The following is a 17013-nucleotide window of genomic DNA, read 5'->3' as shown; positions in this document are numbered from 1 at the left end:
CCATATGTCTGGAATCACACACACACACACACAGGTTTACCCACATATTTGTACTTCAAAGTATCTTCCAACGCGTAAACACAGAACTCAACATTTAATACAAATCCTATGACTTATTTGGATATGATTTGACATGCAAAATAGGCAGGAGAGGCCCATGAAAGCATGATGGCATACAAATTATCAATACCCTGAAGGTGTATTGGCATGGGTCTGTGCCCGTTCGCTTTATCTTTGCAGTTCCATTGAGAAGACTGAGGAGCCTTGTCTCCGCTGATATACAGCTTTTTGTTTCACTTAGCAGGCTTTGTCATATGCATGTTGGATTAAGCCTTGGACTGAAAATCAACCGTGCAGCTTGAGAGCACACAGGCACATGCTGCTGCAGCACTCACAAACCCGAAAACAGCCATTAGCAGGATGGTGGTAGATCCCGCTAATTAAGTCATCATCTCAACACCTCTCTCTCTCGCTGCATGGATCTGGTTTCAAAGTACACTTTCCAAAAGTGTCATGGTGTAATGAAAAGCATTACAGCGTAGGACATACAAGTATATTTCCTTGTGCTCTCTGGGGACAAGAGGCGACACACAGGACTTGTAGTTGCTTCCATCGACTATGTGACTAACATTAAAATAGCACCCAAAGAGGCTAAGTTGATTTGACAGGACACGTACAAGGAAAAGCTATTATAACGCCATGCCAGGCTGATTTTGTAAGAAGGGCTCGACTGGGCAGCTCGATCCATTTGCAGATCAGGCAGCAGTGGATAAGAAGCAACTGGATTTCTTTTTAATACTCCTCAGCAAGCACATAACAAAAACAGCTCACATTTATGGTTTTGAATCTATCCGCAACTTCCTTTTTCTCTCTCGATTTCTCATACAATTGGAAAGGGGGTTTTTACAGTGTGACTAGTAGAAATTTGTTAGAAAATGATCAAAAAGAAAGCTATGAAAGATCTCTTTAATGCAAGCTGTACAGTTTCCAAAACATTCTAATAAAAACTAGATAACATTTGTTTTCTTTTGTTGTGGTTCATACTGCTCTGAGGTCAATCGAGGAAGAAGAAGATCACGTTGTTCTTTGTGCGTGCCAAAACAACCTCAAATGTCAATTACTGTTGGTCTATGCACAGCTAAAAGCAAGGAAGTGATGACACAGGTTTTCACACTGTCTTTTGATCTTGTAGTCATTTGGATAATTAATTTCATAGTTTAAATGCTAGCTTTTGTTTCAGCCTTTTAACAGGAAACATCAATCAAATGCCAGATGTCTAATGCGAACTAATAATAAACTCTTTATCTTATCTCTTCTTGAAATTCTGAAAGTGCATCTAAAAACATGTCCAGACTTTGAATTACCACCGTAGATTAAAACCTGCAGCTGTCACTAAATGTTTATTTTCTAATGTGTTTCCTTGTGAACAAAACAGTCGGTCATTAATATCAAATTAGAACGGTTGGTGAAGTCTGTCACATGACTCAGTATGGATTGGTTACTTTGTGCTACTGAGAGATTCATACACTCTATATGGTAAACAGTGGTGTTGTACAGTTTCATGTGTAGACTGGGACCAACAACTGGGGTTTACATGTGACTATATATAAACATTATTACAAAGTGTGTTTCTGCACCATGGCCTCGTGGTTTCTGATATGGCACAGCCAACGAAATGGCAGAGAAGCCAATTTACAGTTTATAACTCAACCACACATCAATAATAGGAAAAAAAATAGATTACAGTAAATCCATGGTTCAAAAGCTGCATACCTTTCAAATGTCAAAGGGGAAACCACAATGGATAACTCATCTCAAAACTCATTTCAACTGCACAGTGCAAGCTGTATTACAAATATTCAACAGCCTACTGTTCCCTCAAGGTATTTTTCAGCAAAACACTCTATACATTTTCATTTTGGATGAGAAAAAAAGGAATGTATTTTTTCAGTGGCAAGCAGCCAAACCAATTTAATTACATTCCAAATTTCTACATATCAACCAGCCCGTGTTGTATTTCTCAAACTTCAACAACCTCCTTGACTTTCTCGGAGTAATTGAAATCTTCCACTCTAGTCATTATGCAGAGCTGCAGAAAGTACAACAAACCAAACCAAAAGGAACAAGGAGATCTGGCTCTCAGAATGAGCAGCTTTAGCCAATTTGTAACTTAATCAGCACATATTGATACCGTTCCTCTGAAGTCAATTAAACGAATATTAGGTGATGTGTATTTAGAAATAACTAACACCTCTCTCCTGCCAAAAAAACGGTAATTACCCATGACTGGAGTCAGCAGAAACCTGTCAAAGTCTGAAGAGAGGTCGCCGCTTTCCATTTTGGATTCATTCTTTAGCCTAGAGCCATGTCCAAAAAACACAGAAACATGCCTTTTGATGTGAAAATATTAATTCAATATGTATCTGAAAGCATTTCCTCTGAAAATGTCAGACCTTGCAAACAACACAGTCAGTGCCAACAGGTAACTTTTTAGTACAAACAAGCCCCAATGCGGTAAATATGGAATGGAAATATATCTATTCAATTTTGAAATGTCTCCTTGAGTTTGCTTCACCATTTCCACCACTGCAGATATGATGAATACTGTTTTGATTAATGTTGCAGTGCTTGATAAAACATCAAAATATTTTTTAAAAGAGCTTACTGCCAAGTCGTTTAGTGTCTCAGGCTTTTTTTACTGCAAAGAAAAACTATAATCTCAGAGAGGTCCTCCCATCTACCCGGTGGGTAATTATAGGATGGCAAGCAAATAAATCATCCATCAAAAATGGCAGTAAGTGTGGACTTCTGCATGTACTACAACCCAGAATAAGGTCCTGAGGTGGCCAAAGTACTAGGCATGGCTTTGGTCACATGATGCTGTGTTTGCTTCAGGAAATCCTAATAACTGACTGGGATGAAGGCTTACAGAAAGTCCCAAAAAAGGTAATCTTCCTGTCTAGCTGGAATAAAGAAGAACAAATAAATAAGTGTAAATGCTTTAAGATGTCTTTAATGCAAAACATATGGGTATTTATGTACACATACCTTAACTTCTCTCTCTCTATCACTCTCTGCGACTGAATCTGTCTGGAAGACCAGCCACATGCCAGTGCCTTTGTGTCAAAGATTAAGTGAAACCAGGAGTGCCAGCAATGCTGTGTTTGCACAGTTAACACATTCACTTTCAGCTGCACCAACACATCACATACCAATCAACATAGAGAGGCCCAAAACAGACCTAAAGCAGCTACTGTAGATCCACAATCAAAATGCAGAGGATACAAAAGTCATTCATTTTGAAAATGAGTTATGATACCAAGCCTCTTTACACATTACTGGAGCATTAGTATGGATTTTTGTAGATGTTAAAATAAGCTGAAAAGTCTGCAATACCAAAACAGATACAGCACTCATTGGCAAAGGAATAGAGAAATGCAATAACATCTACATTTGAGTTCAGGGTGAAGCTCTTCTATAAGATTAAGTGCTCTTATTTGACGCTGTTATCTTGGAGTAACAAAAACTGACTTATCAACATACAGCGAATGGAATTCCTGGAAAGCAAAGCAAAGCTACAATGAACATATTATGAACAAAGCCCAAAAGTGCCAGAGGTGGTTTGCTAGACTGAGGGGGCCTGGGGGGACTGTGGGTTTGTAGTGATAGGGGGGGGAGTCGCACACACTCACTTGGCACAGAGCGGCACACGGCAGAGGACCAACCCTTGGTGGCTAACAAACTGCCTGTTTAAAACTATAGTTACTCAAAGTGTGTTTTCAATGTGAAAACAATTTGATCAGACTTTATTATTGATAATATCACTCTGCGATAAGGCTAGTCACCCATCTTCCCTTTTTTTTCTTGTGTCGAAAGAGCTTGAAAAGAAACGTCACAATTGGAGAAGGAAGCAAATGAATGTGTGAAATGAAGAATACTGAGAAAATAAAGCTTCTTCCTATTTAATATAATACATGCGTCCCAACATGAAATCTTTATAAAACTGTGACTGATATCACACTCCATTTTTTGAACGTGTTGAACTGTTAAGACATTACTACAGTAAAGTACAGTAACCATTACAGCATTGTCTCCAAAATAACATGGCTGCATCTCTATGGTCTGTGTGCTCACACATGTGCACTTGTGTTTATGTATGCTATGCGAGTGTGGACATGCTTGGATTTGCATGTGTGTGTGTGTGTGTGTGTGTGTGTGTTGTGTGTGTGTGTGTGTGTGTGTGGGTGTGTGTGTGTGGTGTGTGTGGTGTGTGTGTGTTGTGTGTGTGTGTGTGTGTGTGTGTGTGTGTGTGTGTGTGTGTGTGTGTGTGTGTGTGTGTGTGTGTGTTGTGTGTGTGTGTGTGTTGTGTGTGTGTGTGTGTGTGTGTGTGTGTGAGAGAGTGTATGTCTCTGAGAGTGTGTACTCAGTGGGCCCGGGGTCTCTGAGTGTAGGCCTGAACCAGCCATCTCCAGTTTTATTTGCACAGGACATGCCTCAGGAAGCTAAGACAACTGCTCATGTTTGCCCATGTTGTGCACCCCTCTTAATACACCCGACAGCTGCATTCTTCAACAGCGCAGACACTATGCTTATCAGTGTTTTCATACATTTATCCTATGGAATCTATGGGATTACCCTATGCTCATAGACTTACTTCTGCTAATCAAGAGAGGAGCCTGGGGACTGAAATGCTAACAAATAAACCACATGCTATGATCATATATAATGAAAAACATTATAACCTGGATGAACTATCTTCAATTGAATGCATTTAACCTTCCTACAAGAAGGATTGAGTCAATAGTACAACAGTGTTGATGGGCAATGTGGTGCCTTCACAGACTTACTTACTCCAAGTTAGATTGTATCTTTCAAGCCATCAACCCGTCAAAATGTCCCCACTCTGATCCGTCAACATACTCAAAAATCTGCATTAACCCCCCTCTCCTTCCCTCCTTCCTCTCCTTAGTGTTTCATTTCCTGGTTATAGACTAAACGGCGGTCTCATACCATTTCATGTAGAGCTTTTTCTGAAAAAAATGCATGAAAGTACCACAAAAAACGGCTATAACGTACCATTCCCACAGAGATTTAATGAAAAACTGTTGGGTGAACTGTGAGATCTTTGCGAGTGTGAAAGTCAGAGATGATGAGCTCCGTCTGTGCTTATGTGAAACGTTGATATGGTTTTCTCATACAATGATTACACTAATTTATGTAGCAAAGCCTGCTTTACACAAATCTGCCAAGGCCAATAAATGCACTCGTAATCTCCAGCATCTAGAATAATGACTCTGTGGTCTATTTGTTTATGAATCAAATGAAGCAATTATCCTAATGAAGATCAGCTTTCTTGCTCGGGGAATTGCTGTATTTCAAAACACAGAAAACGATTTGCCTTTGTTGCATCTGTCTTGGCTGCGATACCTTAACAATAAAACAATGGGAGCGCCAGAATTGTTAGTGTATGATAATTAAAAACAAGCGATTCACTGCAGGGATGCTGAAACTGTTGCAGACTGAGCTGCGCACTTCCTGACCTGCAGTCGAAACCACACGCATGTGGATGATGCTAAATGTCAGCATCAACAATACGTTTGGTTGTTGCTCTTGGTGAACCAAAGATATAAAGTTACTTAACAGAAGGTCACAGCAGTTTCAGTGTTTCTATTGACTTTGGCCTATTGTTATGATAAAGACAGAGCTTACTATGCAACCACTTGTATTGCTAATACACACTTATCTCTATTGAAGCTTGTTATAGAGTATTGTTTTAGTGTGTGTACTTTATGGAAATATAAACACCACATTATGTAGATATGAAAACGAAACATTACTGAAAGGGGTTATTTTATTTCCTATTTGCGTGCTGAAAGAAAGAAAATGAATTTGCTTTGAAATGCTACTGTAGCCCTGTAAAATAACCCCGGTAGAGCAGAGAGCGAAGAACAGAAATGGTTAAATGGATCACATGAAGCAGATGTCTCTCTCTATCCCTCTCTTACTCTCTCCACACACACACACATTCATTAGTGAAATCCATCAATCAGCATTTCATGCAGTTTTGGTTTGAACCACACCAAATGCACTAAAACAATAAACGTCTGTCTTTCAAGTCGCTATCTGGACTGGAACACATCTGGTGGCAAGGCTCGTTTTGGTTTTCCACATCGTTGAATGACATTACAGACTCAAGGGCAAGCTGCAAAAATAAAGTACCCCTAAAAATCTCTCTCCATTTTCACTCCATCTTTCTCTTTCTCTCTCTCTCTCTCTCTCTCTCTCTCTCTCTCTCTCTCTCTCTCTCTCTCTCTCTCTCTCTCTCTCTCTCTCTCTCTCTCTCTCTCTCTCTCTCTCTCTCTCTCTCTCTCTCACACACATCCCAAATCTACTTCCCCCTCCCTGCACAAACCAGCTAACCTCTCAAATGCTATTCCACCACACCATCCCCCAACCAATCAAGAGCTGAATATAAAACAGCACAGGGAAACCGAATGGTGGAGGGAGAGATACGGTGTGGGGGGGGGGGGGGAGGACAGACAGAGGAAGACAGACGGGCAAGGCTATTGCTACTGAGGAACCATTGGCCTCCTGAGGTGAAGACAGTTTAAAGCGCCTTGGCACACTGGACTACTTTACACAAGTCGAGGGGATGAAACACACACCCAACCTCCAGCTGAAGAGCCAGGAGTCAAGCCTGACTGTAGTATTTGGGTTTCAAGGGGGCAGTGACGATAATTAGGGTTAATGTGATATAATGAGGTGCACAAGTTGGGCCAGGCGGGCTGCTTCGATTCACACTCAATGTCAAAATTGGAATTACCCTGACATCTTGGGATGGCTGTGTTTCACATTACATTACAGATTGCCATGCATGCCACCAATCCTGAAAACTAAGGCTCTCCGTCTTACCCTAAAAGCAGTTTTGTGATTTCTTATAATCAATTGACTTTCTGGATAGATTGGGATGTGATAGTTTCATAGAAAGTATTTGGATAGCGTTAGTATATCACAAATGCGTATTTGGACGGGTTTTAAAAATGCAATGTCATGACTGAATTCTTTGCAGTTAATGCAATCAATCATTGGCGTAAATAGCCCGTTTCTATGAACCTATGTGATTAAGTAGCTAACCAGGCAGGATAAACTATACTATCTATTTCCAGCCATACTTGAATTATGACCCTCTTAACACCTCTAGTAGCTCTGAGTCAAGTCTGGTCTAGATTTTAAAGTACAGAGCAGAGAACTGTAGTCTTTGCTACCTTCACTGTCGTGTAGGTTAAACCCGAGTCCACTGTAGTAAATCCCTCATACAGTATGGACAGTACAGTATCCCCTTGCATGTACTCTTAGCAGTCAATTACTGTCCCTGAATTCCCCATGACATCTTATGGTGCATCTACAGAATAGCAACCACTGTATCATTGATGCCAATTTGGGGATTTTTCCTGTGTTGTAACTGAAATAGGCAAATAAACATATTTCAAGAGAGGTGAACAATTCAAGTGTATGCAATTCACGTATTCACAATTTAGCCTTTTGATTCTGTTAAAAAATGTACTTCCATTCCTGTTTTTAAACAATTGATTAAAAAGGCAAATATGATAAATAGTTCAGTTTTTTACTACTGTAAGAGTCTGTGCACAGAACACAATATAAGCTCTGCTGCTCCGGAGAATAACACTGTAGCTACTTATCATTAACTCAAAGACACAATCAGCCCCAGGCGATCCGGCTTCCCTCCATAACCTTTTGACATTGCTGCTGGGAAGGTAAATGAGAGAAGAAGTTAGACACGAAGAGGGGGAGAGACGGGGAGACAGAAAGATTTGATTATGAATAGTGCCAGAAAATGGTTAGACCAAAACACTTAACAAAGTAGACTGCTGAGGGGTTTTATAAAATACTAAACATTGTTTTCATGCCATGACTTCATTTTCGGTTATCTATTATTTGCTCTTAGTTAACTGCCTGGAACGGGATTGGAACAATAAACTGGCCACTTTCAGTATTCCCAGTACCAGCAGCTTTAGAGTGTGTTTTCCTCTCTGGTGTGCATTAGTGCCATGCATGGGTTAACATTTTCCCAGTGAGAACGGTTGGGATATTGCAACTCGGACTGGCCAGTCAGCAGAATGTTATGAATGGGCACAATGAAAAACCCCAAGTCCACGCTGTCGACCCAAGAATGCTTGCCTCCATGTAATTAACTGTTTTCTGTGTACAGAATGAGGTACTGCTGGAATATCTCTTTCTTTTTTTCTGTTTCTATTACAGTCATGTTTTGAAGAGAAGAAAAAAAAAACACATTCTGAGAATTCTACATGGAAAGTATTTTTGCCTGTCCATACTTTGAAGTATCCCATACGGTGATTATTAGGGTAGTGGTGGTAATGGAACGGACCATTTGAAAAGGGTTGGTACGTGCTCTGCAAAAGCCGGCCTCATTGCTCTTTGGGTGGACGAATGGCAGCTGCTTGTTACGTGCATTTATGTGAGGATGCAATATGAGGTAGTATGAAGTATAACATGTGGGAAAACCTGCATCAAGGTATAAACGACGGTTATCTTGTTAAAAATGTTTTATACATTCAGCCTCGAGGTATAAAAGCAATTAGGAATGCGTTAACTGCACACACACATGCACGCATACAGTCATACACAGTAATGCTTTGATTGAAAAATCACCTCTCTTAGAACTGCACAAACTGTGTATCACTAAAGAGTTCGCTCCGCACTGCGGTGAAAATGGCCCCAGCATATATAAATAACGTACAGTAACTGGGAACAGACTTCAACTATGTAAAGAATAACATCTGCAAACCATTGGATTATAAACCTACAGAATAACTACAGTATAATTACTTGAGAGCCTCTCTCTTGGGCACCATGTTGTTAGAGGGAAGAGGGATGAGGAGAAAGTGGAACAGCTACAGTAATCTATCCAACTTCATTTCACTGGAGTGATTCTGCCTGGGGGTATGCACAAGTCATAATGCATTTGACAAATAGTCTCTCGCTAAAACAGGCATTTGCGAAGAAGTGGCCTTCAGCGCTGGTATACACAGCTGAGTGTACGCTGAACAAACAAGACTCCCACTCAGTGAGGAAAGATACAGAGAGCTTCAAAAAGATTAGGAGAAATCTTGGGCGAAAAGTAAAGATGACTCACGGTGATTGTGCAAGTGCAGGACAATGCAAGTTGGATGGAGTTGAGAAGAGCAACAGCGCCTTGGGGTTCACGGCAAAAATAAAAAAGCAACGCTCATCTCATGTGTTGTTCTTTGCGTTGTTCTGAAATGTGGATGCACAGGTTCTTTTATGAAATAATTTACAATGACATGCAGAGAAGTACAATGGCATTTTCATCTAACGCAATCTCATCATCATTTTGTAATTGAATTAAATGTAGGTTTGAAAAAGGAAATCAAAGTGTAAAGTACATTAGACTCCCTTTGATTCCTACATTTAGAATGACTGTATTTTGTTGATGTTTAAGGTATAATTGTAGGAAAACCATTGCCTAAATTCGTAGGTCAAGTGCATTCATGGATTTGTGGTAATGGCTTATTCTGTCAGTGTGATCCATATTCCTGGCAGCCATCAATCAATCATCAGACTGAATGTGGTAGATCAGTTCGAAATAGTTTCAACTTACACATTCCTTACGTTCCTCAATTATTAACCCCTTCAGGTAGAGAACAGCTTGAATATGAGCACACACACAAAGCCATTTTCGAAAAGCCGAATAATCACTGGCAGAAATAGATGTGTTTGCTAGAACAGGAAGTGCTGGGCTTTTATAAATGGACTGTCCCACTTAGTATTATACACACTTCCTGTTAGGTTAATGTATTACTGTACAGTAATGATGCAAAACCACACAAGTGAGTTTCATACAAGTCATTTATTCTGACTGTTTCATTTACCCTTATTTCATTTAAATAAGGGTAAATGAAAAGCTAATACTAATTGAAAAAACGACATTTAAACCATGCATGCAATAGCTATAACCAACTTCATATGGAATGTGAAATACAAAAAACTATATTTTCATCATCTTTATCTTTATCATCGTTGCAAGCTTCCCTATTAACACCTGCTCACATAGTGCAACTCCAGGGGGTCAACTCCATCTCGCTCACAAATTAAACTGCCATAGAGGATGAATTATTGGCCAAACGCCATATGAAGCTCCTGTATCATTATTCAACAGTTATGTGTGGTAGTCGGCACAGATCGGGCTCAGATAATATGTCACTTTACATCTTAGTCACAGATGCTACTTTAGAAATGACAATGTTATACGATTCAGTCCTTGAAACCCAAATCTGCTTGGTAGCGGGCCAAAAACCTGAGAATCATGATATCTGCTGCAGTTCATTGTGTTAACGCTACAAGACCTGAGACATGGCCTCGGTCCGAGAGCCAGGTCTCATTGTGATCTTAAATACACATCCGCAGCAGCTACCGTGCGTGCTTAATTTGCTTATAACATTATCACAAAGAGATTACAAAAACCCTTCAATGTGAGAATATTTTTGCTTGTAATCACTTCATTAACAGGCTAATTTAAGATGTGATTTAATATTATTCCACTTTAGGATCAGTTCATGTTGGGGTTTAAGTTGTTTTTACAGCAAGTTAGGGGTTAAGGAATGACTGTAGCCTCATGTATTGTAATTCAAATCTCCCTCTGCAAAGTGAGAGTGTGTGTCTGTGTGTGTTATTCGTTTATACATACAGGTGACTGTGTGTATGGACAGGGGAGATTAACAATTCAAATATTGTACTGTGCTATAATGTTTCACTTTGTCATCAGCAAATGTTAACTGCCTGCTGGCCTCCTTCCAGGTGCTAAGGCAAGCAAACCTATTTGTATGGCTGCGGGTATAATGCCTTCTTCTAGCTCTGCCAAATGTTTACACAAGTTTTACCCCTGACCACATGACAAAATAGCCTTGTGGCATGTGACTTGTAATCTTGACATATGTTGTAGATTTGCCTAAATGCAAAACCTTTATCAGTCAAAGTAAGGAGTCAGAGCCAGTGCACAATGCATTTAACGAGTGAGAAGGGGACACAAAGTCATCTCTTTACAGTACCATGATGACATTCAACAGAAAAATCAGCAAAAATCAGTAAACTTGACAATGTCCAAATATAGACTGATGTTAACTGATTTGGTGATTATTTTTCCTCAAAAGGCAGCTTATCACAAATGATAATTCTACTGCAACTACTCCTACTTATAAAAGTGACTGACGTTCCGGTAATATTGGATACGATTCCGTGCGTAAAAACGCAATTCCTAACTTCTCACCGATGTTGAGAATAGCTGATAAACAAATTCCAGTATGTGATACTTTAGAATTGCAAACCACAACATTGGTTTCTATTTAGGTTGGAGACGAATTCATTATTCCTAAAAAAGTTATTATGTGTACAGTGATGAGATTGGATGTGTGCGCAAAAGCTAACCAAGCCTGTAGTCGAATGTATATTCTTCATGAAAAACACTTTTATCGAGCAATGAAACACATACAAAATATTATGCAGACTGTTCAGCTAATAACTGAACAATATACATCTTAGAATCACAAACACCCCGATCCCTAACCTGCAGTCAAGTTCACATTTAGAAGCAATCTTTACAGGTTTGTATTAGACTAATTGTGCATTGACCCATGGGTAGCTGTTTGGAGCAGATAAGATAGCACTTTCCCGCAGTTAGGTCTACACATTTTAAATAATATGGGTTGGATTGAGATTTTTTTCATGCATTTAAGTAAGGGGGAAAAAGGCACAATCAATGTGTGTGTATTCAGTAGCTCCAGTGCGCTGGAGAGAGGGGTGCTCCAACTCAGCTCACAGGACAGCAGTACAACGTGCCCTTAGTTTATCCAGATTAACACATTACATTTATGAAAATGAAAGGGTGCACTAGCTCAGAACAGGTGTCATGTGTGCCTTTCTGCACAGAGTTCAAAACAATCTGCTAATTAAAAATACAACAAAGTTCAAAGACAATGCAGCTCCAAGACTCATTACATTCTAATTCATCCCGAGGGAAATACATGTGCAGCACTCCCCAGGCAAGCTCCTTCTACACATACATTATGCTCCTGCTCATATGGCACACCATGCGCGTGCATCATCACACCAATTGCTGCACCTTTGACCGACTATAAGTCCGTAAAGTAGAAATCATTGTTACCTTGTTGGAGTGGTAATAGTCCAAACCGGAGTCAGTACATGAACCCACGCTTGAAGGGGGAGCTGGATAAAATCTGACGTCCATCTCAGAGTCCGCAAGACTGACGGCATGAAAGCGTAGCTCCACAAACCTGCGCGACTTTTTTTTCTCTCTCTCTCTCTCTCTCTCTCTCTCTCTCTCTCTCTCTCTCTCTCTCTCTCTCTCTCTCTCTCTCTCTCTCTCTCTCTCTCTCTCTCTCTCTCTCTCTCTCTCTCCCTCTCTCCTGCACACACTCTCCTGCACAAACTCTCTCCCTCTCTTTTTCTTTTAAATCGAACAAAAAGTAGAAGAAGAAAAAGAGGTCGTTCACACACGTCCTACACTTACTTTAGCACTATCTGGGCATTCAGCATGGTGATGCTCGGATATAACATCCCTATAAAGTTCACTTGGAAAGAGGGGGAAACAAAAGGGCAGCTGCACGCCTTAGTGAGCAAATAAAAAGCCAAACGGTCACTGAAGTTTGTTTGGCAGCGAGCCGAGCAGAGCTGAGCTGCAGGTAAAGGTGCAGAATGGGTCTTGTCGACGGTTTCTCCACAAAAACGCCCCGTGCTCCGTTCCCGGTTTCCAGACGCGCTGCAGCTTTGTCATGTGGGAGCGCTCAGACACATCCATGCGTTCCCGGACACAGAGGGGCTGCTCGGCTGCGACCTCTATCGGCCAGAACAGGGACAGCACTGGGGTCCCTCAGACTCTCCTCAGTTAGAGAGACAGTCTATTTGTTGTAGTGAAGACATCAACAATCTATCTCAAGTTCATTTAACAGTCTGATTAGTAGACAAAATGTTGGCCATACACGTGTTTAACTGTAATCTCTGACATTGTAATCAAGATCACAACCAACCAATCAATTGAAATTGGATGAATGGATTTGTCCATTCCCTGTCATTTAAGAAATATACAGTAGTGGACGAAGTATTCCAATCAGTGAAAGTAGCAATACCACACTGTAAAGAATACTACTAATACTAAATAAGCATTTGAGAAAGTGTGTTTAAAGTATGGAAAGTACCTAAGGCAGCAACACGGCCCCTGTTTTTAATGCCATACTATTCTATTCTATGCTATTCTATTCATGGATTATCACTAACTTTCCTATAGTTGATCAAGGTCAAGCTACCTTTGAATGTTTTATATGGCGTTTGGTGGCTCAATTTAAAACAGGGCATTATATTTTTATTAGATTGATATTTAGCAAGAAAATAAGTAGTAGCTCAAAAAATGTCTACAGTAATTGAGAAAAGTAATAAAGTTACATTTAATTACTGGTCTACCACCACCGCCACAGTGTAATTCTTGTTACATGTATAAGCTAAATAAGCCATACAACACAAGAATATAACAAATGCCATATCTTAAGTTGAATTTGATGAAAATGTGAATATTTCTAAAATATGTCCCTCTGATGTAATACCAGGTTTGAATGTGTCACTCACGTAAACAGTATATATAGCTTCAGTGATGGAAATACCTAATACATAATGTATCGTGTTACGTTGTTATACAATGTAAGGGGGAAAAAATGTAACTCCGAAGCTACTCAAAGGGAAACATTTTTAATAGAAAACCAAGGTTCAAGCTCTTAACAGCCTCATTAACTTTGTATGATTGGAGTGTGACTATAATCCAGATGAGAAAATCTAACATTTCCCTTTTGTTTCTTTATAATGTCACTGACTGGACTGTCAGGGATGACCATTAAAAGAGCTACAGGCTGAATGTTAGGAGGTATACAGCTAAAAAGGATAACCCTGCACATTTGGCCAGACATAGAAAGGCCAAATATGTTTTAATATATTGAATATAATAAGACTTCCTGTTTGTGATCATTTTAAGGCAACAGACTACGGGGTTAAAAAGCTAACTAATGTTTACATAAATGCCGACATTTGAGTTTTGCCATCCGTGTTAAACATTTAAATGACTTACATCACTTCTAACACACTATGATGTGTAATACAGCTCTTATTAAGACCATGAAGTTCACGCTTTGCTATAATTTATGGTAAAAATCAGTTTCACATGCTCCAAACCACTAAATCCATCCACTGCCTTAAACTATTTCGGAAATATACTTTTTCTACCTTATTTCATTTTGATGCCTGTCTTCCATCCAGCAGGCAGTTGAATACACACTGAGAATAGATAGGTTCTCATGGTAGCTGACATAATATATATATATATTGCTACTGTGCTCCAGCTTTGACCCTTACAGGCACACACACACACACACATATACACATTCACATTTACACACAGCTGGACAAACGCAAAACATACTCACGCAGCGGTCGACACAACAGGATGTAAACACAGAACAATGTCCAACCAGAGCTTCAAATAGGTGCAGGGAGGGAAAATAACACCACTCACAGCCAAATGTGTATCACACTGTTCCTAAGAATGGGGTGGAGTGGTGTTATGTGCTCACTCATACGTGTAGGGAAGTGTCATTAATTCGTTTTTTGCAAGACAGAGCAACATGTAAGTTACGCATACCGGCCCAATTTGTGTATTTCTTGTTGTTCTGTGCTTTTGGTGCATATGTGGGAGTTTTCTTTTCTTTTTCGGTGTGTTTCTGTTACCAAAGCTGCCATTGTCAACCCAGTGGGTAACTTGTTGGCCCCCTCAGGACTGGGCCTATGTTCGCGTAGCTATTACGCAGCATGGAGGCTCTGGCCCTGGGGTGTGAGCTGCTTTAATACCAGGCACAGATGGGTCACACTGTGGGCTTGCTGTGGTGATCTGCCATCAGCTGCCAACTCAGCCTGTCCTGAATCCAAGCGTGTGAGGTTAACTGTCACAAAGACGCCGATTTCTCCTCATCCTGTACCTCTGTGTCGCTGTCTGTCTGACTCCTCTCTGCCCGTCTCTCACTGTCACTTGTTCACTCTGTTACTCAGTCACTGTTACAGCAGCAGATACAGTACACAGGGGTATCTGGCACCGGCCCACTCATGGCTTCATGGGAAAGGAATGCGTGTCATTCTTTGTGTTGCAGCGCGGCGTTACACGAGGTATTGGCCAGACAGAAAGCAAATGGTGCCGCAGAGAAGGAAAGACGTTTCATCAAATAAAGAGGGGGTGTAAGATATTTAGTAAATGGAAAAAAAGAAAGAAGTGGAAGGGTGAAAGGATGAGACACCGGGTGGAATTAGTTGCGGGGGACTCAGACTGGTGTCACATGTAAATAAAGTGGAGATGACACAGTAACAGAAATATAAAGTCACACAAACTTTAAAGATGTGTAAAAAAGAACAACTAATTTCCAAGGTGGGATGCAAATCATGTAGTCTTCCTTGCCATCTTGAAAATAATGTATCCACTAAGAGCAATTAGCAAGAACAAACACTTTTTATTGCCTTGGTAAGAGCTCCAGCTAGCACCAGGAAACGAGAGAAAATATAAAACAATATCTTCCATTAAGGGTTACGACCCAGCCGGTACTTGGATGATGTCAGCCGTACTGCTTTTATGACTTCTTCTGAGCTTAAGTGATTTTACTTTTCAGAAATGTATAAGTATTTGTCTTTGAGACTTCTAGACGTGGTGACTCTGAGCCCTCAAAAATTATTCTCAAGTTGAAAGAACTCAGTAATGCGTTTTGCTTTCACAGGAGAAATTGGCTTTGGAGAGAAACATTTCACTTTTTGTTAAATTGGTGTACAATTTACATCAGTGCAACATTTCCAGAGTGTGTTCAAAAAGGTTTTCTTCCGTTTCTACTTAGCACCTTACATTTTTCCTCTTGCACTTAAGTGAGCTGTTCATGTTCCTTACACTTGTAAATGTGCTATGATTACCTCCAACCAGCGATAAACACCAAATAAATCACTCTTCCCTCTACTTTAAGTGTGACTGTTTTTTCTTCGTGCAAATGTTCTGTCTTCGCTTGTTTGTTTTACATCAGTGTATATCATTAACGAGTGCTCTTATCACACTTTGAGATATTTGCTTCCCTTTCCTTGTTTCAGTTTTGTTTTTAAATGTTAAGCAATATGTGTTACACAGAACAGAGCGCCAGTGTTAAATAATGTATATTAAATTGGTTGTGATAAAAGACAAGAAGTCTTTTATCACAGAAAGAAGGAGACGAGCACTGGTCATAGACACTTCAAACCGAAATTATTCATAATAAGAAAATCCTAATCCTAATCTGTGTTTTTTTCTGAAAATAATAGATTCAATTTTATGGCTTTATTATACTGTGGCATTGTGGAGCTTTGAGCTAGATACTAATGTCAACATGCTGATGTTTAGCAGGTACATTTTAATTATAAAGTTGACATTTAAGTTCAAGGAAAGATAGAGAAGACTTAAAAGACAGACTCGGTTCTCTTGCAAGAACAGTTTAATAAAAACTAAAAACCCACATGTGTAAAATGTTAAGAGTTAACTTTGTTCATAAATGACATGTCTTTAATAAAGTGAAGTGTGTTCACTTCACTTTAACTACATTGCATGTATGTAAAAATACTCAAGAAATACAATTAAAAGCATAGGAAGTGGAAAAGAGAGGTGTCAACAGATACTGCAATGCACTGTACTTCAGAGGTACACTTATTCAACATGTCTTAAGTGGAATCCTTCTACTCCACACGAGAGAATACACATTAGCCTACTCTCTCATCTGTAAAAAAGAAGCAGTTATGCAAGTGTTATTTTTATGTCACTATAATAAGATCTTCAGTTCAGCGCTAGTTATGGGAAGTGAAGCTGTCAAGGTGCAGTTTCGTCAGACACAGCAGGACTTT

The 17013-nt window shown here is 39.8% G+C and overlaps 1 protein-coding gene across 3 annotated transcripts in view; it reads right to left on the bottom strand.

Annotated features, from left to right (window-relative positions):
• The window catches only part of tox2 (TOX high mobility group box family member 2), an 86368-nt gene extending 71803 nt beyond the window's left edge, over window positions 1–14565 (bottom strand). For 2 of the 3 annotated variants that reach the window (XM_034198369.1, XM_034198371.1), the window contains exon 1: window positions 12221–12420. In XM_034198369.1, the coding sequence (XP_034054260.1) occupies window positions 12221–12304 (84 nt within the window). In that variant the 5' untranslated portion in view covers window positions 12305–12420. Of the gene's footprint in view, window positions 1–12220; window positions 12421–14543 lie in introns of those variants that run through there. The other variant, XM_034198370.1, reaches the window with a different exon arrangement.
• Between the last annotated feature and the right edge of the window lie 2448 nt (window positions 14566–17013).

This window comes from Gymnodraco acuticeps, unplaced genomic scaffold (genome assembly GCF_902827175.1).
Source record: "Gymnodraco acuticeps unplaced genomic scaffold, fGymAcu1.1, whole genome shotgun sequence".
Taxonomy (NCBI): Eukaryota; Metazoa; Chordata; class Actinopteri; order Perciformes; family Bathydraconidae; genus Gymnodraco; species Gymnodraco acuticeps.
This window is presented reverse-complemented; position numbering and strand designations above follow the sequence as displayed.